General features: G+C 36.6%; 1 protein-coding gene across 1 annotated transcript; it reads right to left on the bottom strand.

Annotated features, from left to right (window-relative positions):
• Positions 1-1,025: 1,025 nt before the first annotated feature.
• LOC129272422 (meiotic recombination protein REC8 homolog) lies at positions 1,026-25,450 on the bottom strand. The gene is made up of 16 exons (XM_064107874.1): positions 25,395-25,450; positions 23,419-23,561; positions 21,442-21,538; positions 20,956-21,067; positions 19,904-19,988; positions 18,649-18,731; positions 17,440-17,576; positions 11,943-12,231; positions 11,267-11,434; positions 10,833-10,893; positions 10,337-10,563; positions 8,761-8,872; positions 8,336-8,411; positions 7,189-7,446; positions 6,183-6,289; positions 1,026-1,196 (listed from the first exon to the last, which is right to left on the bottom strand). Exons 1-16 carry the CDS (start codon positions 25,448-25,450, stop codon positions 1,111-1,113), a joined length of 2,097 nt encoding a protein of 698 aa, XP_063963944.1. The 3' UTR covers positions 1,026-1,110.

The following is a 25,450-nucleotide window of genomic DNA, read 5'->3' as shown; positions in this document are numbered from 1 at the left end:
TCACAAAGGCACCGAGAATGAAAAGTGATCTCTTGATAGACTTTCATCAAACCATCTTAGATCCGTTTGATAAGCAAGCAGCAACGTTCCATGTTTGTAAACACATGTACTCAATTCTCTGTACAAATAATGACGAATGTTCTCCTCATCATTGCTTTATGAAATTTTGAAAACAACATCATTAAAGACATTACGGTACTTAGAAAGCCTTGATAGTGATACAAAATAATGTTTTTCTAAAAGATCCGGCAAAGAAATACAGATAGTCTGGGCAAAGTAATATATAAAAGAAAAATACAGTAACCAAATGCAAACATGAAAACGCAACACAAATGATGAGATATAAATGAAGAAAATAATTCTTTAGGCTCCTTCAAATGCATTTTAAGTAGGTTATCACCATTACACCATCTAGTTTGTAAATACACAACCACATAACATACTTTGCTTCTTTGCTTTCCCTTTCCCTCTTGATTTCTAATATATCTGAGTTTTACATGAAAGTGATTCATTCCATGCGTAAATCTTTACATAGACTTTCAACCAAATTTCTACAATGGACCAATCTCAGGGGTCTTTTTAAGTATTTATGAAGCAGGTTATTTCAATTTCATAGAAGGTACGTCAGAGAAGCATTTGTATCTTCTTTCCGTGATTTTGGCATGGTTTATATCTATAGGAATTACAGCCAGTAAGAAACAACTGAATAACCAGCTTTTAACGACAGCCCTGTATTTCATTGATCTCATAATCTGAATATGAAATCTAACACATACTTCCGGACCAAAAAAATCCCTGGGGTCTGTCTCACAAAGAGTTGCAACCGATCCAAATGTCACTTAAAAATCAAATTAATTAATTCTAATTGTTCAAACTCTTTGTGAGACAAGCCTCCTATCAGATATTGTAGTACTCACCATTTCTTTACCCCCCTTTCCCCACCAATAAAGTGAGGGAAAAAAAAGGATCCTTCTTTAATCTTGCAAGATGTTATGAGCTGTTGAGAGGTAAAGATCTTTATCACACACAATTTCTTTGAAAACAATTGGAGGCTCCCTGATTTATTGCTCTGCCTGAGTAAAGTGAAACAAGCAACTAGATTACATCGTTCTACTCGTAGTTAGGTCCTCTCTGAATATAGATGTCTCCAAAAGGCTTTGTCTGAGTCACAGTGATGAGTCTCATGGCGGCGTATTCTGTTAGTATTGAGGATAGAAAAATAATAAGAAGCGAACAAAAATAAGGGACATGATACATATTAGGGAGATACAAGTCCACATTCAAAACACCATATTTTCAATATATATTTTTTTCATGCACTCTATCAAATCAATCCAAGTCAATTGTTAAATTTCATAATTCAATAAAACTTAGAATGGAATTAGTTATTCATTCAATTTGGGCTCAATGATGACAGAATTAAAGGGGTACTCCAGGCTTAAAATAATTTGATTTGAATAAAAGTAATGTCTTAATGCCATTTGGCCTTTGTACCATTTTGTCTTAACTTCCAGTTAGGCTATACCCATTTTGTCTAATATACACTTGGTTTAACACCACCTAGTCTATATTAGATGAACTGTTTTATTAATCATGTTTTCATCTGACAAAGTACAAAATAATTATTAGACAAAGAGTTTGACTAAATGTGCAATAGGTCAAGTGTAATGTAAACCAAAGTCACGATCGGCAATCGGATCAACTTTGATCAGGGGTGGTATTCTGACAAAGTACAAAATAATTATCAGAAAAAGAGTTTGACTAAATGTGCAATAGGTCAAGTGTAATGTAAACCAAAGTCACCAAACAGCAATCGGATCAACTTTGATCAGGGGTGGTATCCTGAAAATGTTCTTATCTTTTGTCTTATCTCATCGAGATAAGAAGACGCTAAAATAATTGCAAATCCGTATTCTGAAAATCTTCTGAACGCTTTCTTATCTCTGTAATGACTGCTCCTTTCTCATGTTCAACACGTCCCATTTTTTTTTAGATATTACCAATCAAAATACACCTTATATTGGCATTTTAACCAATAGAAGCACTTCTTATGTCAAGAGAACATATGCGCACTGCGCATAATTACTAGCGTAATTATATAATTGCGCAAGATATATACTCATACACTATATACTACCACGATCGATTTTCATTTACACGTGTACACGTGCACAAAAAAAATCATCTCACAGCATCGAGATCTTCTCCATCATCATGGATTAACATAGAAATAAGAACTTTAGCTTCGGAGAAGTTATGGTGTTGGCGTTAGAGGTGGTGGCCAGGAAGGATATCATCGTTGGAGCCACTTCGTCAACAGTCACCAATGCCATGAAGAGTAGGGCGTGGGAGCGGATTAGCGAGAAAGTGGAAAAGAGGCGGGGGTCTGCGGATGAAGTGAGAAAAAAGTTTGCTGTCGAGAAGAGCATGGTGAAGAAGAAGGCAGCAGAAAATGGAAGATCAGCAAGGGCTACAGAAGGTGGACCTGCTCTTCCACCTCAAGCTGAGTGGGAAGAGGTCCTGAGGGACTTTATCGGAGAAGAAGGAATATATGTGCCAGCGACACCCTCGAAACACCTGTCAACCCAACGGCAACTATTCCGCCTGTCGAGAATGAAATGGAAGCAGAGGACGCTCTTCTCACCTTAGCGTCAATGGTTAATGGGTGCCAAAAGATCGCTGTTGATCTTTCTGATGGTAAGCACAGATTGTTATATTTTGTCCCTTCAGAAGAGCTAGAAAGTGATAACTTCGCAGACAGCAATGAATAAATGAATGATTAATATATGAGTGAGCGATCAACTTAAAGATATCAAAGATCTAGATCTACAACGTAGGCGTAATCATATTTCCTCATCAACTTATAAAGTCATCATTTTTTAAACAGAAATTCGATTACGTTCATTATAGGATTAGAAGTTACAAATCCAAAGTCACTTTATTTCCTTGCAAAAGTAGGTTTCTTGAAATTGATTTCTCATTCTTAATTCCTTTGTATCAGTCCCTCCTGAAATTCTAGTTCAAGAATTATTTCTGATCAAAGAAATCCATAGAATAGTGAGATAAAAATCTCAGTCTGATGGTATTTGTACCCTGAATGTACATTCTCAATATCATTTGCAGAAAGAGCATCGGTCACGGCAGATATTGCCCTTCTTTGAGATGATTGCAAAATCTGTGTGACGTCTCCAATGACGTTCTGAAAGGAGCTACCGGCCACAAATCGTAGTGTTGTAGCAACTTGCTGTTCAACTTTCAACAGACCAGACCCTCCTTGTCGTCTTTGTGCACGTGTACAAAAAAATCATCACACGGCATCGAGATCTTCTCCATCATCATGGATAAGCATAGAAGTAAGAACTTTAGCTTCGAATAAGTTATGGTGTTGGTGTCAGAGGTGGTGGCCGGGAAGGACATCACCGTTGGAGCCACTTAGTCGACAGTCACCAATGCCATGAAGAGTAGGGCGTAAAAGTGGATTAGCAAGAAATTGGGCAAAGTGGGAAAGAGGCGGGGGTCTGTGGATGAAGAGTAGGGCATGAGAGCGGATTAGCGAGCAAGTGGGCAAAGTGGAAAAGAGGCAGGGGTCTGCGGATGAAGTGAGAAAAAAGTTCGCTTTTGAGAAGAGTAAGGTGAAGAAGAAGGCTGCAGAAAATAGAAGATCAGCAAAGGCTACAAGAGGTGGACCTGCTCTTCCCCCTCCAGCTAAGTGGGAAGAGGTCCCGAAGGACTTTATCGGAGAAGGAATATCAAGGTGTGCCAGCGACACCCTCGAAACACCTGTCAACCCAACGGGAACTATTCCTCCTGTCAAGAATGAAATGGAAGCAGAGGACGCTCTTCTCACCTTAGTGTCAATGGTAAATGGGTGCCAAAAGATCGCCGTTGATCTTTCTGATGGTAAGCGCAGATTGTTGTATTTTGTCATTTCAGAACTAGAAACAGTGATAACTTCGCAGACAATGATGAATAAATGAATGAGAGATCAACTTAAAGAGATCAAAGATCTAGATCTACAACATAGGCGTAATCATATTTCATCATCAACTTATTTAAAGTCATCATTTTTTAAAACCAAAATTTGATTACGTTCAATATAGGATTAGAAGGTACAAATCTAAAGTCACTTTACTATCTTGAAAAAAGTAAGTTTCTTGAAATTGATTTCTCATCCTTAATTCCTTTGTATCAGTCCCTCCTGAAATTCTAGTTCAAGAATTATTTCTGATCAAAGAAATTCATAGAATAGTGAGATAAAAATCTCAGTCTGAAGACACTTGTACCATGAATGTACATTCTCAATATTATTTTGCAGAAAGAGCATCGGTCATGGCAGATATTGCCCTACTTTGGGTTGATTGCAAAATCTGTGTGACGTCTCCAACGACGTTCTGAAAGGAGCTACCGGCCACAAATCGTAGTGTTGTAGCAACTTGCTGTTCAACTTTCAACAGACAAGACCCTCCTTGTCGTCTTTGTGCACGTGTACAAAAAAATCATCACACGGCATCGAGATCTTCTCCATCATCATGGATAAGCATAGAAGTAAGAACTTTAGCTTCGAATAAGTTATGGTGTTGGTGTCAGAGGTGGTGGCCGGGAAGGACATCACCGTTGGAGCCACTTAGTCGACAGTCACCAATGCCATGAAGAGTAGGGCGTAGGAGTGGATTAGCAAGAAATTGGGCAAAGTGGGAAAGAGGCGGGGGTCTGTGGATGAAGAGTAGGGCGTGGGAGCGGATTAGCGAGCAAGTGGGCAAAGTGGAAAAGAGGCAGGGGTCTGCGGATGAAGTGAGAAAAAAGTTCGCTTTTGAGAAGAGTAAGGTGAAGAAGAAGGCAGCAGAAAATAGAAGATCAGCAAAGGCTACAAGAGGTGGACCTGCTCTTCCCCCTCCAGCTAAGTGGGAAGAGGTCCCGAAGGACTTTATCGGGGAAGGAATATCAAGGTGTACCAGCGAAACTCTCGAAACACCTGTCAACCCAACGGGAACTATTCCTCCTGTCAAGAATGAAATGGAAGCAGAGGACGCTCTTCTCACCTTAGCGTCAATGGTAAATGGGTGCCAAAAGATCGCCGTTGATCTTTCTGATGGTAAGCGCAGATTGTTGTATTTTGTCATTTCAGAACTAGAAACAGTGATAACTTCGCAGACAATGATGAATAAATGAATGAGAGATCAACTTAAAGAGATCAAAGATCTAGATCTACAACATAGGCGTAATCATATTTCATCATCAACTTATTTAAAGTCATCATTTTTTAAAACCAAAATTCGATTACGTTCAATATAGGATTAGAAGGTACAAATCTAAAGTCACTTTACTATCTTGAAAAAAGTAAGTTTCTTGAAATTGATTTCTCATCCTTAATTCCTTTGTATCTGTCCCTCCTGAAATTCTAGTTCAAGAATTATTTCTGATCAAGGAAATTCATAGAATAGTGAGATAAAAATCTCAGTCTGAAGACACTTGTCCCATGAATGTACATTCTCAATATTATTTTACAGAAAGACCATCGGTCACGGCAGATATTGCCCTACTTTGAGATGATTGCAAAATCTGTGTGACGTCTCCAACAACGTTCTGAAAGGAGGCACTGGCCAAAAATCATAGTGTTGTAGCAACTTGTTGTTCGACTGTCAACGAACAAGACCCTCCTTGCCGTCTTTGAAATGGCTCATCATCTTTTATCAATTCACACATTGATGTAAAATCATTGAACCCCATTCTGTAATTTCTTCTAAAAATCTCCTCAGTTTGTCGGTCACCGTAAGTCTCTTTCGTACTACCGGTGATCGTCGAACATCATTTGGGCAAGGAACACTGCGGCCATCATAAGATATAATAGCTGCCCAGCTATTGTGAATTATTATCACAAATACCATACAAAGATAAAAAAGAAGATGAGAACGTTTTCAAAATACCACTTATCTACATTCTGTTATTATATTTTTAGCGCGCTTTGGTATCATATGCACGAGTTATAAATTTACACACTTAGCATAGGATGTAAAGCAAGAAAGATACGAAAAAGACGAGAACGTTTTCAGAATACCAATTTGAGATTGTGATGTAGATAAGAACATATTTGAGATAAGTATGTTTTCAGAATACCGCCCCAGTAAACCAAATGGATTTGGCCTATGTGGCATACCTACTGTAGATCAAGTGTACATATTTACCCAGACACACAGAGAAGATTTTGGTTGCAACTGATCTGTATGTTGATGGTGGGACCAGGTCCTTGAATCGAATTGAATCCTCTTCTTCTGTAAGCACACCAATTCCCCTATAGAATTCAGAATAAAAAACTAAATTGAAAATTTGTCTATTCAATCAACGGATAGATGGATTGAATGAGAATTAATGACACTACCACCACAATGTGGCACATTAGTGTCTGAATATTACTCTGAAAACTTATGTTAAATGGTAAGATTTGGTGTTATTTGTTCTTATGATCTATGGATTGAGCTACGAAGTATTTGGAGTAAGTAAGAAATGTTAACTACTTCAACAGGAAAAAAAAATCCCTGTTCTTTTCAAACAGAGAGGTAGGTTCTTTTACCCCTTTGCACGCTGATGTTGCAATTTTGCACATTCGTACAATTAAATTCAACAATCGTAATAATTAGTTTCATCCACCAACTTCATATTAGAGAAGCTGATAAATGGCAAAAGTTCTTGGACAACATCTATATGTATATAATAAGGGGGGGGGGGGAGGGACCTTGGAGATTTTATTCTGGGCGACATATTCTTGATTGATGCTTGTATGTCTATATACACAGTGGTGCTAAAAAAAGATGTTAGTGAACCCCACCAGAAAGTTAACATATCTAAAAGTATTCAAGTTTTCCATCTTTTAGATATTTAATTGTGAAGTCAGGTGTTAAATATAACATTTAATGAAGTTTGTTTCTCTGGGCTCGTCAGACATTGTAGAGATGCTTTCTACATTCAACGATCAGCATGAAGGAGTGCATTTTCTGGTGGGTTTCACTAACTTACAAGCACCACTGTATAGAGTATTTTCAGGGTTTTTTGTGATCATCTCAAGTATATCCTAGCTCGCACATATACTATATAATTATTAGGAAATATAAGGTAGTATGAAAAGGAATGACATAATGATTATTTATTTCTTTACTAATGGCACAATTCTGATGAATCTCCTATCCTTCTCACCTCAGGATGTTCCCTTGAGGAACCGTCACCTCCTCTTGCTTCTCCTTTGTCTCTTCCTTCTTTCTCAACTTCCTTCCTTCTTCATCTTCTGAGGTACTTATCATCTCGGCTCCTGCTGGTTCTTCCATCTGTCCCTCCAGCTGGTCCATCAGCATATCCTCCTCTGGTAATAATGGAAGCTCCTGGATGTCCATTAGCTCCTCTGGGATGGCATCTCCCATTTCCTTGAAGCTGTCTCTTATGGGGCGGTGCAAGCTCCTGCAGGTCAGAGGGAAAGTGGAGTGTGAGATTTATGATATACAAGCATCATATATTTGAGAATGGGACAAAACCAAGGTATCATAATACAATCAATTACTCAAAAAAGCTAACAAAAAATATGAGCTCAGAAGATTGCAAGAAATGACGATTCAATTAGAACTATCTAACCTCCATTATAATCCTCTAAAAAGTGGAAAGTAGGAGAGGTCTTTAAGATCAGGATAAGTTACTTAATTCCCAATAGCTATAGGACAAAGCAAGAAGCTCAGAAATATAAACATAAGAGAATTTGAAATTACTATTTACATTCCATAATGGACAAAAAACCATAAGGGTTTGTAAGTTTGTGGAATTGAATGCAAGAAGTGGATTTAATCAAACATAATACTGTATCAAATAATCAATGAAGGTACGGACCTTAGTTCATTGAAACTCTGAAACTTCTATTTGTTGTTTGTGAGTTTTTGCTTAGAATTGGGGATTCAGTTCTGAGAGCAATGTTAGTAATGTACCATAACAAAGCACAGGATTGTCTGCTGAAAATATGAAACCAGAAAGCCAGTACGGTCCTAGTTTCAGAGAAAATGATGTGTTTGCAATTTCTGGATGATTCTTGTACCCCAAACCATTTTGGCAACCAATACTGACTACCAAGAAGACATGCCTTGTCATATAACTTTTTATATTACAATACATTTTAATTTGATTGGCAAAAAATTCACTATTCAGGATTTCTTTGTCAGAAAGTAAACATGTTGTCCGTTACCGACAGAAAGTTACTCTATAAGTAAGAAAAGTTATTGCTCCTCTCTTTTAAACAGGTGGAGTGATTCCAGTACTTATCAAATTCAACAATCAGTTTAGGTAAAGAGGGAGTTTAAATTACCGTTGTGCTGTTGGAGGATCCGAGTGGAAACTCTTTGCACGAGAACTGTCCTTGGAATCAGACAAGTGACTGGCATCTAAAGAAAGAGAAAAAAGAACATCTTTGGTAAAGGAATTCAAGGAAATAAGACAGAGGATGTGAAAGGGGTCCATGACACAGATATAGACAGGGTGATTACTAATGGTATCCTATCACAATGGTCCAAAGAGCATCTTTCCTAATTTATTACCATAATATGTTGTTAATGCAGTACCCGTCACTTATAAAATAATACTGTATATAGGGTATAAAGGGAGAAAGATTTGCCAAGACATCAGTAAGATTATTTTTATATGAATACTAAAGCAGAACCAAGGATAATCAATACAAAATAACAAGTTAAATCAATTATATCAATTACATCTAGCAATATCATCATGGTTTACCTGAGACAATGAGAGAGTGGGGAGTGTCTTCAAACTTTGCCCGAGGCTGGCTGGTCTCTAAGGATATATCTCTCAGACGTTCTGTGCTCACAGAAAGCTCATGCCGAAGGACCTAAAAAAAAAATTAAAAAAAAAGAGGTATATATATACATATAGAAACCAAACAAATCTATATTTAAATCAGTTTCATAACTCAGATCTTACAATCATCCATATAGGTTTTTTTTACACCCCTAAATTTTTATGAACTTTGAACAGTAGATGTTGAGGAAGTATGCTGACTTTAGAAGGGAAAGCACTGAAGATGCAATGGCAAGCGACAGAATCATATTGGCAAAATGTGAGATCAGGGTCCCGTAACACAAAGGTTAGCAATTGATCGTAGGCTTGATTTTTACGATTGATTGTACATTGTAGTCAATGGAATCAATCATAGAAAAATGTTCTACGATCATTGCTAAGTTTTGTGCTACGGGCCCCAGATCTATACGTTTAAAAGAAAAAAAAAATCACTGGAAGTAGAGCCAGTCAAACTTCTTGGTAGCAACAACAAGAAAACATTTTGGCATTGTAGGAATTGTATGCCTCTTTGTACAGAGCAATGACAGAGACATCTCTGATTTAAGGATCCAGGCAGAAAAGTACTTCTGGCTAAACAATTACAAATTGTGCTCTTTATCATTTTCAAGTCTCCTGCACTACTGGGGGGCGTATGGTAAATGGTACTTCTAGATAAGTTGCCAATTTTTGTGGTAACCATGAAAATAACAATTGTTCTTTGGGTCCCAACTTAAATTGCACAATTTCTGTGTTTTAGTTTCTTTTTGGTAAAAAACTGTTAAAGGAGAAACTTTCTTCTACAATTCATTGATTTTCTTACACGAATGCGACCCAGGAAGCGTTTCAAGAAACGTTATGTCAGTGAGTTACACCGACTAATCAGAAGCAAGGATCTACAGTATCTTACAACATCTGCCAGCAGGCGCAGATCCAGCCACATTAGACACAATAGTTTTGAGAGGACTATCGAGCATATATAAATATATATTATATATAATTTGAACTTCTGCAAGAAATATATGATTTGTATATTATATATTTTGAACTTTGTATTTTGCATTAATATGTCTTATTTATTGAAGGAAACCTTCAATAACAAGCTTTGCTTTTCAGAAGATTTCTATTTTATTTCATAACGTTATATTATATTTGGCTTTACTTTGTAACTTTGTTGAAAATTTGGAATGAAATAAATTCGTTATCAATCAAACACAATATGGCCCCTGAAATGGTATTGTGTTCAACCTGGCTAGATATGCCACTGTCTGTCTGTGAAAGGACGGACAAAACTTTTTATGAAGCGTTCTCCTGAAGATGACTGAAATGCAGAGCTGCCAACCTGAACAAGAACATTTCAGTATTTTAAAATCTGAAAATCAGTATTTTCAAAGAAATACCATAGGACAACAAAACTCAGTATTTTGTATGAAACCATCAGTATTGTTTTCAGTCGTCAGTACTAAATACTGAAAATCAGTACTTGGTAGATTTGGAAATGGGTCAAAGGAAAGTTCACCTCTGGGATTTCCTTGAGCAGTAAAGCCCTCTCTTCATCCTCCTCTTCTTCCTGTTCTTCTCTGCTGGTTGTATCAGAGGATGATCCAGGAAGGGGTCGTCTGGGTCTCATGTAAGCTGTGCTCCAGGCGGGTGCATCAAGATTTTCCTCTTCGGGATCAGTTGTGGCTCTCCGTAGCTCAGCATGCTCCTTCCAGATCTTGAACAGGGCAGTCGTCCTCTTCAAAGCTTCAGTAGAGAAGAAAATTTGAAGCAGATGTTAGATCAGGGATAACGGTTATATATTCCCCATAAGGGTTATCACACACGAACAATGTTTCTTTGGGAGAATGCTGCCATTTGGGATAATGTCCTTGAGAGTTATCATTATTTCAATAAATCATACAAAGTGCCTTATTTATATACATGTCCATATACATCAAACTAGTTGTAAATGTGATGTAAAAGTGTGAAGTCCTAGTTGTTGGTTTCTTTCATTTTAGAGGAAATTTGTTTACCTTTTCTTGCTGGCTCTTCAAATAGTTCCTTGGCAGATGGGTGACCTAGAGATATGATAGTCTGAAAGTTAAAAGGAGATATAAATTTAAGATATTTTCATAATAATGATATTGGATTGCATTACAATTATGCTTGTTCCAAAAATGTAGGGCAAGAGATGGAGAAGAATTGACGCCAGCCTGCTTTCTGTATTTGGCAATGACATCGGAAGGAGCACACATTGTTCAAAGATAGTATGTTATTCAGTCTTGCCAAAAGAGTAGAGAGACAGCATATCACAGAGATTTATAAGTTGCACAAGTGGATTTAATTTTGCAGAGGATTAGCACAAGACCATTTTGAGACCATATTCTAACATTATATACAGTGAAAACCTAAAAAATGATTATAATTCTTTTCAACGATTAAATATATAAAAATTTGTTGGTATTACCTCCTTACGTGCAAGTTCATCCACAGTTTCCATATTGCGCCTTATGTCCTTCTTACTCATTTGAGTGGAATTATCAGCAAACACGAGACGTCTCTTGCGTCCTCTACGAGGGATAGGTGATGGGGTGGCAGCGTCGATCGGAGACAGTCTTAGGATGTTTTGCATCACCTTGATTGAAAGTAGACAGGTAAAAAAAAATGACGTGATCATACAATCGATGGTCACAACCAATTGTTCATTGTGGTCAATGCAACCAAACATGACAACTTGTTCTATGATCAATAGCTATGTTTTGTGTCACAAGGATACTGGAGACTGATTTACAATAAGATTGGCTTTCATAACATTCTAAAGCTGTATTTGTGCACATCCACATCAACACATACACAGTGCGCGTTGACGCCGCATAACAGCCAGGTTGTTTTCTTCATATAGAGTGTTGACCCAGGCAGGTGATAGTAACGGAGAAAGCGCAAATCGATTCCCAAAATTTACTGCAACTTCAAGCTATCCTATAATTTCCCTAAAGCCTGGCTCACACCTTTTGCGTCCCGGGCTTGTGTTCATCCCAAACGCAATGAAACAAGCCTCGCATAAATGAATTGCAAACACTTTTATTACAGACTTGATTTTATTCCAAGATAATTTAGCAATCTAAATTTCAGAGAATACCTACTGGACCAATTGCAGGAGTCTCCATCCCATCGGAGCTTGGTTTCTTGGAAGGAGGAACCACCTCTGCTCCTTCATGCTCCTCTGCCTCCACATCGACTCCTTCCACCAAATGCTCCTCCAGCCCTGGTCCAGTGGGTGAGGGGAGCGCCTCCTGGGAGGGTATGGGAGAGAGTTGACTGAGGAGGGCTTGATGAGGGGAGGAGTGATGCGGCTGGAAATCCCTTCCTTTGGGAGATGGAGACAGGATGAGCTGACCCGTCTGCTGGTCCACTTCCCATAGCTGGTCAAGGCTGATGGTCAAAATCATATATCAAATTTCAATTTCAAGGCATGAGCGATTTTGTGTCTCACCCACTTATGAAAATAACCAGAAATATTGTGATTTGCTAGGGCACGTAAGAGAATTGTATCAAAACTTCATTGTGAAATAACTGGGATGTAAACTTCAATGTTGACCTCAAAATGAACTTTGACCTTATCATGTGACCTCCAAACACAATAACATGCAGGTCTCCTAAGTACACCTACAACCCAAGTTTGGTTTAAAAGTCACTTACGGTTGCAGAGTTATGTGTCATAACATTGACCTCAAAATGACCTTTGACCTTACCATGTGACCTCTGATTGTGCCATGACATGCGGGTCTCCTCAGTGCATCTACAACCCAAGTTTGGGTGAAAAGTGACTTACGGTTGCGGAGTTGTCTGTCATAAGAGTCTTGCATGTAAGCTTTAACGTTGACCTGAAAATGACCTTTGACCTTACCATGTGACCTGCGACTAAATCATAACATGCAGGTCTCCTAAGTACATCTACAACCCAAGTTTGGGTGAAAAGTGACTTACGGTTGCGGAGTTATGTGTCATAAGAGAGTCTTGCACGTAAACTTTAATGTTGACCTGAAAATGACCTTCGACCTTAACATGTGACCTCTGACTGCAGCATAACATGCAGGTCCCCCAAGTACATCTACCATCCAAGTTTGATTGAAAAGTGACTTATGGTTGTTATGAGTTATGTCATAATGTTTGTGACAGACGAACGACATTTGGATCCCTACATGTAAGTCTTGCCTTCACCTCTGGTGGGCAAGACAAAAAAAGGGGGAGTGTCCACAAAGCCTCATTAATTTGACCTGCACAAACTGGGAAGTTCACAGAAAAAACTAGAACAGCAACTATAAGGTTGTAGTAGATGTTCATTATGAATTCAAATGATTTTAAATCTAAATGAGATGTGAACATATCTCCACTCCAGTATATGGAGACAAGATTTAAGGACACAATAACAATTCTTTCTGAGAAAGTGGAGATTAGATAAAGGTCACAAGTCATGATATTTGAAGACAAGGAAAAGATGTGGATATTATGTTGGGCACTGTATATTGGATGAAAAACAGGTGCTATGGTAATACACCACTGATAAGATGTACTCCCTGATGAGATGAAATGAGATACATATGGGCATGTTTTTCATTATGATTATCCTGCACCTAGAATAAGCTTTACGCCAACTCATAAAGCAACACAAGGCAAAAGCGATTTTGTGTCTCGCCCACTTATGAGAAAAAACAGAAATATCGTGATTTGCGAGGGCACGCAACAGAATGGTATCGAAACTTCATTATGAAATGACTGCGATGGAATAACACTTGTCATAAGAGCCTTGCACGTACACTTTAATGTTGACCTGAAAATGACCTTTGACCTTACCATGTGACCTCGGACTGCAGCATAACATGCAGGTCCCCCCAAGTCCATCTACCATCCAAGTTTGGTTGAAAAGTGACTTACGGTTGCGGAGTTAGGTGTCATAAGAGAGTCTTGCATGTAAACTTTAACGTTGAGCTGAAAATGACCTTTGACCTTACCATGTGACCTCCGACTGCAGCCTAACATGCAGGCCCCCCCAAGTCCATCTACCATCCAAGTTTGGTTGAAAAGTGACTTACGGTTGCAGAGTTAGGTGTCATAAGAGTCTTGCATGTAAACTTTAACGTTGACCTGAAAATGACCTTTGACCTTACCATGTGACCTCCGACTGCAGCATAACATGCAGGTCTCCCAAGTCCATCTACCATCCAAGTTTGGTTGAAAAGCGAATTACAATTGTGGAGTTATGTGTCATAAGGTTTGTGACGGACGGACGACTTGGATCCCTAAGTCTCGCCTTCACCTCTGGTGGGCGAGACAAAAATGGCTTTCAGCAAGCAATTGCAGGATCCTTCAACCATTAGTTTTTCAGAATTTTCATACTGCCCTCTGAAGTGGAGTAACTCCTTCTGGACTCCGGAGTAACTCCATTTCAGCTGTTAGTATGAAGTGGCTTTAGATGCACTATAACAATTTGAATGATTTTGATATCTACATAAGATGTAGACATACTTTCAATGTAATAACAGAAATGGGCATGTTTTCATTCACATTATTCAGACCATTACAATTTAGATTTAGGGAGTTTAAGAGAACCTTGAATTTATATCACATACCCAATAAAAGTTTGGATATTTTTTTTTATATCTAAACAAGATGTAGACACACTTTTTCTGTAATAAAAAACTTTATTAGACCTTTACAATTTAAAATATGCAAAAACTAATTATAATTGCAATAATCATAATAAAGTTGTACAACATAAAAATTTGAATGTTCTTGATATTCGCTAAAGATGTGGACATACTTTCTCAAAAACAAAAGGGCTACTTCCAATATTTCCCCATTATTCAGACCCCCAACAATGTAGAACATGGAAGGAAATTCCATTATTACAAGCATCATGAAGTTGTGTAAGATTCCCAATAAAATATATTTTTTCAATAATTGTGACATCTACATAAGATGTAAACATACTTTCAAATATAGAGAAGTTACAACTAAAGTCACATATTTACAATTAAGGAGAAACTAATGAATTATCAATAATTTTTCTAAATAAACAGTTCCAAAAAAAAATGCCCAATACACATTTGAAAGATCACAGAAGATCTATATAGACATTCTTTTAACCACACAAATATAGAAAAGGTTTGTTCCAATAAAATCGGGGAATTTGCATTATTTAGAATCAGGGTTGGCGCGTTTTAAACAGTGTGTTTTAAAACATGTTTTAAAACGCGTTTTAAAACGCCCGTTTTTTTTACAAAAAAAACGTGTTTTAAAACACCTCATAGACTTGTGTGTTATAGATATGCATGGATGTGATTTTACATGAATTTATTTTTTATACTTTTATTTCTTAATTGGTTTATTATTTTCTTTTAACTAAATCTCTTTCTCAACGCCACTCTTTTTCTCCTCTCTCTTTCCCCCCTTATTCTCCCTTTCTCCATTGCTTTGTCATGTTCCTTTCCTCCTGTTCAATTGTGCACATCAATCCATATTTAAGAATATTCTCATTTCAACAAACATCTGAGTGTTGTGCTCACTTTTAGACAGGGAAAGAAACACTATTTAAAATGAGCTCAAATATGTAATAGTAGTACTTGAATGAAATGGAAGTGTTGCACAAACATAATAATATTTTGCAAATAGACTGTATAACTGACATTGTAACCTTGAGGTACACACGAAAGTAGGTGAAACTTTGCGCTTCGTAAAAGATGAAGAAAAGTAATTTAATGTAGTATACCTTTTTTTCCTCCCTGAACATGTGTGGAACTACCATTGTTTTAACATTTTTTGGTTCAGTCAAGTTGGTCATTATTATCAAATCTGTAAAACTTGAAATATCATTTGCACATCACTGAGTTGTAATAAATGTTTTGTGAAAAATAAGCGAAATTTAAAATGTCATAACTTTCTTATTTTACATCCGATTTTGATGAAATTTTCAGCATTAATGGCCCCCTTAAAAATTTCAATGATAAATCCATAAGCACAATAGGGCCACGCCATATTGTTCAAGACTATTTTTTGGATACATGCATGGATATGTGGTTATGATATTACCATGGAGCTATCAACACATTAATAGCTCAATGATAATACAAGTGCATGACAGACCAGAATCGCTCAATATCGTGATTTCATGTATAAAGCAAATGCAAATTTTTCGCCAACATTTTTATCTGTATCAATATTTATACCTTTTGTTAATGATTGGAAAATTATTGCCAATAAATTTCCATTAAAAAAACGATTAAAAAAACACAAAAATAACCACAAAACTGTAGATAAGAAATATGTAAAAAAAAACAGTTAAAACAATTTGATCACAATTCCTCAATTAAAGAAATAAGCAGTTCAAGGGCCTAATATTACAGATTTAAACCCAATTTTGTATTTCATGCACTTATGGGTACCCGGTAGAATGTAAAAGTCATTGTAGCTTGTCCAGTACTGTGTGCGCCTCACTGGGGACTGACTTGAATACTACCCAGGGAGTGGAGGATGTGCATACATTTTGTGCGGGAATGACTGATTGAATCCGATGACTGTGGTAATAAATCTTTAAAGCGCTTAGACATGTTGTTCCGATGTATTAAGCGCTATATAAAAGCGGACTTTTATTATTATTATTACTTAAAATTTGTATAATTGATTCAAATGAAATAAAGCATATTGAGTAAATGAAATTAAGCATTGAAAGCCTATAGTCTATAGATTATGTCATTTTCTTACATTGTGCGAATTCTTCTCACCCCCTAGATTGACAAGACTAAAAAAACCTGAGACTACATCATATGTATGAGGAATAAACTTATGAAATGTCAACTTACTTTTTCGGCATTCAATTTCCTTGATTTAGTTATTTGGGGGAAAATATGAACTTTTCTGTTGGAAATTCAGTAACAAAAATTGTAGTCATCTCTTACTTACTCCAAAAATGTATTTAAAACATCAAGAGCTTAAATCATACTGTATTAAGAGTACAATTTAATTGATTTACAGAAAATTACATCGTTCGTTGGAGAAAAAAATCGTTTTAAAACGATTTAAAACGTTTTAAAACAATAAAAAGCGTTTTATTTGTTTTTTTTAATAAAAAACGTTTTTTATTACAACCCTGTTTAGAATTATGGGCAAGTTCGGTTAATTTCATTCTACCTTGAACATACCACAGACATCTACAAAACACATAAAACCTGTAGAGCTGCACATTACTACTGAACAAGGGGCCCTATCTTTCAAACACTTATGATAAATCAAAATCAAACTAAAAAAGATCTTATCTTGTAATAAAAATAAAGGAATTGAGATCAATCTCAATCCGCGTTTGATTTCAATCAGTGTAAAAATTGAGATTTCTTTCACAAGGGCTGCTTAAAACCCACCAATTATGTTCAGAGATGTTAACGCACTATGACCTGTGGGCATAAATACTATTTGACGGTGGCTCCTTTTTTTCATCTTTCAGGGGCAATTTCTAGAATTGTGAGGGCTAATTGCTCGAGGCTCCCACTTAATTTTTTTCATTGAATCAAATTACAAATGTTTGTAAGACAAGACCCAGAAGATATAGTTCCTGCTTCTTTTAACATAATATAAATCGATACTTGCCAGAAACTGCTCAGCTGCGAGATGTTCGCTTGGTCTTCATTCTCCTTCATTTCTTCCACAACAGCCATCTCTTCATAGATGTTTGTCATGAGCTCATCATCAATGCCCTCTAGAGGGGGCAATTCAACCTCGGGGATCTATACAAGATGATAACACCACCATCATCAATAATAATAATCATAACGATAATAATGTTTCACTGAATTTTTAAAAATGGCTATGATTTGTTTGATGATGTTGTTTGGGCATTCAATCATAGAGAGAATATTTACGCCCCAACAATGTATACATACTGGCCCATATTCTGAAGTCGGGTTTAACTTAAACTCAGGTTTAAAGTTGTGGTTTAAGTATGGATAGCCAATTGCTACATAAATCAGTAACAGTAGAGACATCCTATTTCAGCTCATTTGGCTCTCAAATCATTCATAATTGTCTATGAAGTATAAAGAGATGATTGTCTTCACCATTGAAGAATCAGGAAAGAGCACAGTAAATATAAGAAACATACAACTTAATAAAATTTTTGACACTTTTGGCTTTCCATAATTTTAGCACAGAGTTAGACCATGGTCTAAGTTAAACCTGAATATGGGCGACTGACTGCATGCAGTCGATTCTAGTTTTCCTTTCTGAGCCAGTTGGGTATTTCATAAGGATGTTTGTAAGTTACAAATGACTTTATGCACGAGTTACAATTTCTTGTACCAAATGATATATCCCTGTATAGCAAACATCGAACCTAAGAACGTGTACCAGTCATGTGTAACTTTACAAACAGCTTATGAAACCCCACCAGATCTAAACTTCCTTCCACATTCATTTACTCATACCAGTTAGATCATCTCTCCAACATATGACAAGCTTGAATTTCATGGGTTCATCAATTACTGTGAGAACAAGCCACTTCTTATGACTTCTATCACCTTGTTTTTCCTGCCAAGCAGTTCTGAACCGTTTTAATCTCGACTTGTGACTTTCACCTTTTTATCAAAAATTTCACCAGATTGTCACTCTTATCTAAATATATGACCAGAATAAAAAAGTTAACATTTTAGTGATTGTGATCAAGAGAAGAGGCAATTTTTTAATCAATTTCTTATCAATCCGAGCATTTTTTAATAAATTTGTCAGTCTCAGACAACTTGCATCAGTCTGAGAAGACTTGTGACATTATTGGTATAGTTCTTGGTTCGACTGTTGCTATACCTGTACTTCTTGGTGATAAGAATCTTCATCTTTGAGGCTGATCTCTGACGCACTGGATACCACATGGGATGGACTCTCAAGTACTACGCGAAACAAACAGTTCACATGAAAGGGTTATAAGAAAAGAAGGGATAACACTTTGGCAGGTGGGGGGGGGGGGGGAAGGGGGTCACAAAGACTTAAAAGCACACCTAAATCCCCAGTTCCATATGGTATACAATGCATCCCAGCATTGGTGAGATCACCCTCATGGGGGTATGCTCTAACCCATGGTGGGGGCGTCGTGGTCTAGAGGTTATGACTCTCATCTCGAGGGACGTGGGTTTAATTCCCAGCCATGGCTTGTATTCCTTCAGCAAGAAATCTACTAACATTGTGCTGCACTCAACCCTGGTGAGGTGAATGGGTACCCGGCAGGAAGAAATTCTGCAAATGCCAGAGTGCCTGTAGGCAGCACGGCTACAACCGGGGTAATAATAATATATTGTAATGCACAGTTGAGTATATACATATAGAGATTGCACAATATAAATGTACAATTATCATTATTACCGCTTATCAAACTATGAGATTTTGCATCAAATATCATGTGTGCGTGCGGCGTTGGGACATAAGCATGATTTTGGGTCAAACCTAACTCCTTGCATCTCCCCCTCGATAAGAATAGGAGAAGCACACAAGTTATTTCCATTTTACACTTATCGCATAGGTGATTCCAGGGAGACTTAAAGGTTGAACTATTTATGATGAAGAAAGGGCTGCTGGAAGAAATTTACTCACCGTTTCTACTGTAGTGGATAATTCAAGGAGTTTATTCTTATACTTTAAATGACATAAAAAATCATGTAGTGCTGTTTTTTGTGATCTATATGAACATACAAAAATACAGCGGGGGAGTATCTTATAAATGACTATAATATCAGATGTTTTATCTGACAATGTCTGTTTCATTAAACAGAAACTTGCATTTCTTAGCCAATCAAAATCAAGGAAAGTGGTTGGATCGCATTTCTTGTCAAACAATAAATACTGATGAAATACTCCCTGGATGCTTTAATCTGAAGTCACATTAGAGATCTTTCAGTTTAAGATGACCCTTGAGGCCTTGACACATTCCAACTGCAGAAGCCCAAAGGGCAAAAAAGAGGCTCTTCTGGAAGCTTGAAAGTGAAGGTAAGATTTTCACCAAAGATCAGTAATAATAGCCATAGCTGGAAATAAAGTCCAAGAAAGAGAGAACGGAAAAGGCACTCACCAAGTTTATCCATCTGAGTTGGACTAAGCTCGAGCAACGATGTAGACAACTTAGCTGTTCTGTATGGACTCACAGAAAACATCTCCTATATGGTAGAAGCAAAGAAGGAGAGCTAAACATCAAAATAAATCAATTTTTACTTCTAGGAGTGTGTTTAATAAAGCTGTCCGTAAAGTCATGCATGACTACGGGTGAGGCCGGAACATGCTCTTTGGTGCCATGTCAGCAAAAGCACAACAAAGGGTCACAATTAAAGTCATATCTAAAAACATTGGTAACTTACAAACAGCTTTATGAAACTTAGCAATGCAACAGTCGAAAGATGCAAATCTGTTGAGGGGCAAGCTATTGTGGGTTCAGAATGACTTTCCTATCAATCATATGAGTGCTCGGAGCTATCAGGGCCACTGCTTCTGGGTCCATCATGAATATAGTCCTAAAATGGGCACATCTTTGGCAAAATAAAGCACATGAACGCGACTTGAATCTTTGCTATTTAACTTGGGGTGCTCTACTCTTGAATATATGTGTGAAAATGTATCCTGCTTCAAGATATGTAAGGCAATTCATCATATGCTACTGCAGTAATGTTAATGGTATGTATATTTTGCTCTTCTACAGGGAATTGCACTTTTTGTGCACAAACTATATAAAGAGAAAGGAAGAGACACCCCAAAAGACTGATAAGTATCTTTGTGTACAATTTAATCATACAAATCATGTCTTACAAAAAAAAAAAAGATCACAAGTATAAGGGCAGCTCATTCAGAGATTACTTTTCCAATTTGATAAGTAGTTTAGGCAGTTGAGGAAATATTTCAAGAGAGTTCTGAACAGTCCTAAGTAAAAACCTGCTTCATAAAATATATTTTGTGTACAAATATTCAAGACGTGCAAAACATTAATAAAGACATGTGATATGAAAATTATTTCCTGCCCATTAACACTTTAAGTTAAGAAAACGTTTCCTTAAGGACATACTTCCATGGCAAATTAAAAATGTACTTAAATACAGGTGTATTCCGAATGTGAAATAAAAAAGAAATTCTTACAATTTCAGGAAGTATAAGAGGATCTGGAGTCGTATCCCATGAACCTCTCATCACACCAAACTCTTCATCGTTGAACAGGTTGGATTTAGGCATCGTACAGAAGTCACCTGACCTGTAAAGCAAAGATAGCAAATTATTCAGATTTATTATTTTCCATGGCTTTGGGGGCTAACAACAATAACATTTATAACAAAAAATATACTTACTTCCCATTAGCAAGGGTGCCACTTAAAATTGTTAAAAAGTCTAAAAATTTCCAGAATGAGCCAATTTGGACAAAATTTCTTTTCTGTGGCTGATAATGTGTTGAGAAAGTCCGAATACAAAAGTGGTATCCCTGCATATATATCATAAAGCTTTATATCAAGACGTAAAATCCTACGACAAATTGGCTCACACTCCTTCCATCCAATCAAACAGCAGCATTTCAATGGCTACCATAACTTGCCATCATAACTTATTTTATTGAAACAGTGACCAGATTACCTTGTTGATTTCTTGAGCTGGATATGACTGGTAAACCCATCATCAAAACTTGAAGCCCGGGATCCACTTGTTCGCTTGTGAAGCTCATTCACATCCCCTGAGAAATAAACAAATATAGCATGTATTGAATTTGTGAATAAAACAAACAAAACAAAAAAACACTTTAAGATTTGAAAGAAAACAAGTGGAACGCCTCTGGCAGTCTCGCCTGCATTACGCAATTTAATATAGCAGCAGTGCTAACTTTGAAAACTACTATAAAATAATCATTCACAAAAACATCATTCATATAATGACATAATACCACGTTCATTGACCATAAATGACATTTGAACAGAGACTTAAGACTGTCAACTACACCCATGTCCACATTTCATTCACTCTATCCATAAACTTTCAAAGTTATGATGGCACTTCAACAATTACCCCAACATGGCCTAAGTTAAGTTTATTGACCTTAACTGACCTTTGACTTGGTTTTGTGACCTGAAACTCACAGGGGATGTTCAGTGATGCTTGATTACTCTTATATCCCAAGTTTTATGAACTAGATCCATAAACTTTCACAGTTAGGATGGTAATTCAACAAATACCCCCAACACGGCCAAAGTTCATTGACCTTTAATGACCTTTGACCATGGTCATGTGACCTGAAACTCGTACAGGATGTTCAGTGATACTTGATTACTCTTATGTCCAAGTTTTATGAACTAGATCCATAAACTTTCAGAGCTAGGATGGTAATTTAACATATACCCCCAACACGGCCAAAGTTCATTGACCTTAAATGACCATTGACCATGGTCATGTGACCTGAAACTTGCACAGGATATTTAGTGGTACTTGATTAACCTAATGTCCAAGTTTCATGAACTAAATCCATACATTTTCAAAGTTATGATGGTAATTCAACAAATACCCCCAACTTGGCCAAAGTTCATTGACCCTAAATGACCTTTGACCTTGGTCATGTGACCTGAAACTCAGGCAGGATGTTCACTAATACTTGATTAACCATATGCCCAAGTTTCATGAACTAGGTCTATATACTTTCTAAGTTATGATGTCATTTCAAAAACTTAACCTTCGGTTAAGATTTTGAAAATAATTTTCCCAACATGGTCTAAGTTCATTGACCCTAAATGACCTTTGACCTTGGTCATGTGACCTGAAACTCAGGCAGGATGTTCAATAATACTTGATTAACTTTATGTCCAAGTTTCATGAACTAGGTCCATATACTTTCTAAGTTATGATGTCATTTCAAAAACTTAACCTTAGGTTAAGATTTGATGTTGACGCCGCCGCCGCCGTTGGAAAAGCGGCGCCTATAGTCTCGCTCTGCTATGCAGGCGAGACAAAAACCTTGGTAAAAAAGTAAAATATATGAATGTACACACCAGAGGACATACATGTAACACAAAGATGTACTATCGACTTAAAATTTTGATTGGTGCAAAGTGGATCATGCTGTACAATATGAGCATGCTTTGCAACAATAATCTTGATTGACAATTACCATTTAAAATTGCCTATAAAATGTTTTAAAAGATCATAATAAAGCATGGAAATGAAAGTGAACTGCTGAGGCATGTCTGTGCTTCGGAATAAACAATTATTGTTGATGATATGGTTGACCTTGTATATGTAGTCAACCGTGCAAAAATAGATTCAAGTAAGCTGGAGTTTGGGCTAGTGGTCAATGGAAGGTTTAAATTCAACAAACAAATTTCTTCAATCACTTATTTATTTTTGCCTGACAAAATAATATAAAGTCTAAGTAAGGGTTGCTACAAAGTACATCAGGGAATAATTTTGCTTTACAAATTTGAATATTATTTTTGGTTAAAGAGAAAAGCTCTCAACTAAGTAATGTACAAACCTATGTAAAAATATGCTATACAAAAGACTTTATGCATAGCAGTCTTTCAAAAATGTGGAGCAAATTGCGATGCAATACCAGGAAAACATACTAACCAATGAAATAACCGACTTGTTTCTCAAAGACCCTTGCAACACCAATCATCAACTGAGATGAAAGGTAAAGAGAGAAGCGAGGACGAGAACCTTTCCCACCAGCTGGTAACACTTGCAATGTGATGTATTTGACGATGTCATCGCTAAAAAAAAAGGAGAATACATTTTTCAGACTCAATCAGTCACACACATAATTTGAGTAGATATATCTACTATCAATATGAATGATTAACTGCACTACACATATTTAGCAAATACCTCATAAAGCAACCCTTTTAATACAAGTTTTTGGTTTTGCAATTAGCAACGGTTGATGTCTAAAGCTGTCTCAGTTGGCCATGATGGGAATTTACAATACAGGAAAAGCTTGCCCAACCTAACTAATCTCTACATGAGTTTTTGAAAAGGTAAGATAGTCCAGGGACTCATTCCAATAATGGGTAACAAATATTCAATATGTACACAATATTGTGCACTTTGGCATTTAGACAGAAAATAGAAGGTTTTGGGGTGATTTCATTAACTTTGTTTGGGTGTATCAGAAATAAACTAATTCAAGAAAATTAATGAAGATAAATATGTGCCATATTCTGTATATCACCAAGTTCAAACAGCTATGTAATATGATGAATTCAAATTAATTTCATGTCTAAAACTATCTTGTTTTAAAGATACCAAGAAGCCACTTGATAAAACAAATCATATTCACTCATTTTTACCAAATAGCAAGCATGATCTAATATATACTTACCATGACTTTGTGACACACACACTGCAATAATCTCTCTTGCTCAATGCTGCCCCTTTTGTTGCTGCAATCCTGCAAAATGAAACAAGGTGGTTCACGAACGAGTCTCACGTGATATCGCAATCAATAAAATATGCAATATGATCTTGACCTATCACCCTCATAAACACACATGGAACTACCCATTGGTTATCTGTACAAGAGTAAACACAATTGAAGCAGAAATAAAGAAATGAGAGCAGTTTGAACAAAAACCTTTGATTCCATCACCCTCATAAACATACATGTGGTATTACCCAAGGATCAAGTGTCAACATAACTGATGAAGAAATACAGAAATGAGAGCAATTTGAACAAAAAACTTGACCTTTTGACCCTAGATGACCTTTGACCCCATCACCCTCATGGACACACATGTGGTATTAGTATTACCCAAAGATCATATGAACCAAGTGTCAATTTTAGTGATGCATAAATAAATAAGAGCAAGTTGAACAAAAACTTTAACATTTTATATCAACTGTTTCATAAAAATATTCAACTTCACAAACGACAGTGTATTTTCTTGAGATAAATAAATTCCTTGATTTTAAGAATGGCTAATTTCTTTTCTTTTAGTAAAATTTGGACCAAAAATAAAGACTGCAAAGTACATGGAACTTGTTATAAAAAATATTGTATCAATCTCCTAAGACTTTAACTTGAGCAATTAATGGGAATTGAATTAAAATGATTGAAAATCTGATTTAGCACTTAATAACATCTGAGAGGTATTGTTTGTTTTATTGATTAATTTTTCACAAGATCCCTCACAAAGAGGAATCAAACCATCAGTCCTCTGGCTTTTCTCGAATACATTCAAGCTTTCTTGGAAGGTACATGTATGTCATGAACCAGAAAAAAATGAAATAAGTAAATATTCTTGAAAGAACATTGAAAGACCAAACAAATGATTTACTGGTCATGAGACATCTAAATTAGATATGGACATATGGCCTGCCCTGCAAATATTAAATAAAGCAAATAGAAGAATGCTACTAACTTTTGATTTGGACGTATATTCAACCTTCTTCGGATCTGAACTGAAGCCTCCCCGAAGGTAGAGTACTGTATAAAAAAGCCTACTTGTAATTTTCTTTAAAAAAATAAAATACAAGCTCCGTATCAAATGTTATTAGGTCAGCCCTGAAAATTTATTCACTTTTTTCCTTATCAATTACTGACTTACCAAATGATTCCAAACTTGCCGCCTCGCTTTTGTAGGATATCATGTGAATAGAACAT

The sequence above is a fragment of the Lytechinus pictus genome, chromosome 12, assembly GCF_037042905.1.
Source record: "Lytechinus pictus isolate F3 Inbred chromosome 12, Lp3.0, whole genome shotgun sequence".
NCBI lineage: Eukaryota > Metazoa > Echinodermata > Echinoidea > Temnopleuroida > Toxopneustidae > Lytechinus > Lytechinus pictus.
The sequence above is the reverse complement of the archived record's forward strand: the minus strand, read 5'-3'. Positions and strand labels throughout refer to the sequence as shown.

Bases quoted from the DNA above. Each gene is read 5' to 3' on its own strand.
- LOC129272422 (XM_064107874.1), bottom strand. From the start codon at position 25,450: ATGTTCTATTCACATGATATCCTACAAAAGCGAGGCGGCAAGTTTGGA. The intron at 10,894-11,266 runs GTAATACCAACA...TTTAACTTTCAG, and splicing joins ATGAACTTGCACGTAAGGAG to ACTATCATATCTCTAGGTCA. The intron at 8,412-8,760 runs GTAAACCATGAT...CTCTTTCTTTAG, and splicing joins CCACTCTCTCATTGTCTCAG to ATGCCAGTCACTTGTCTGAT.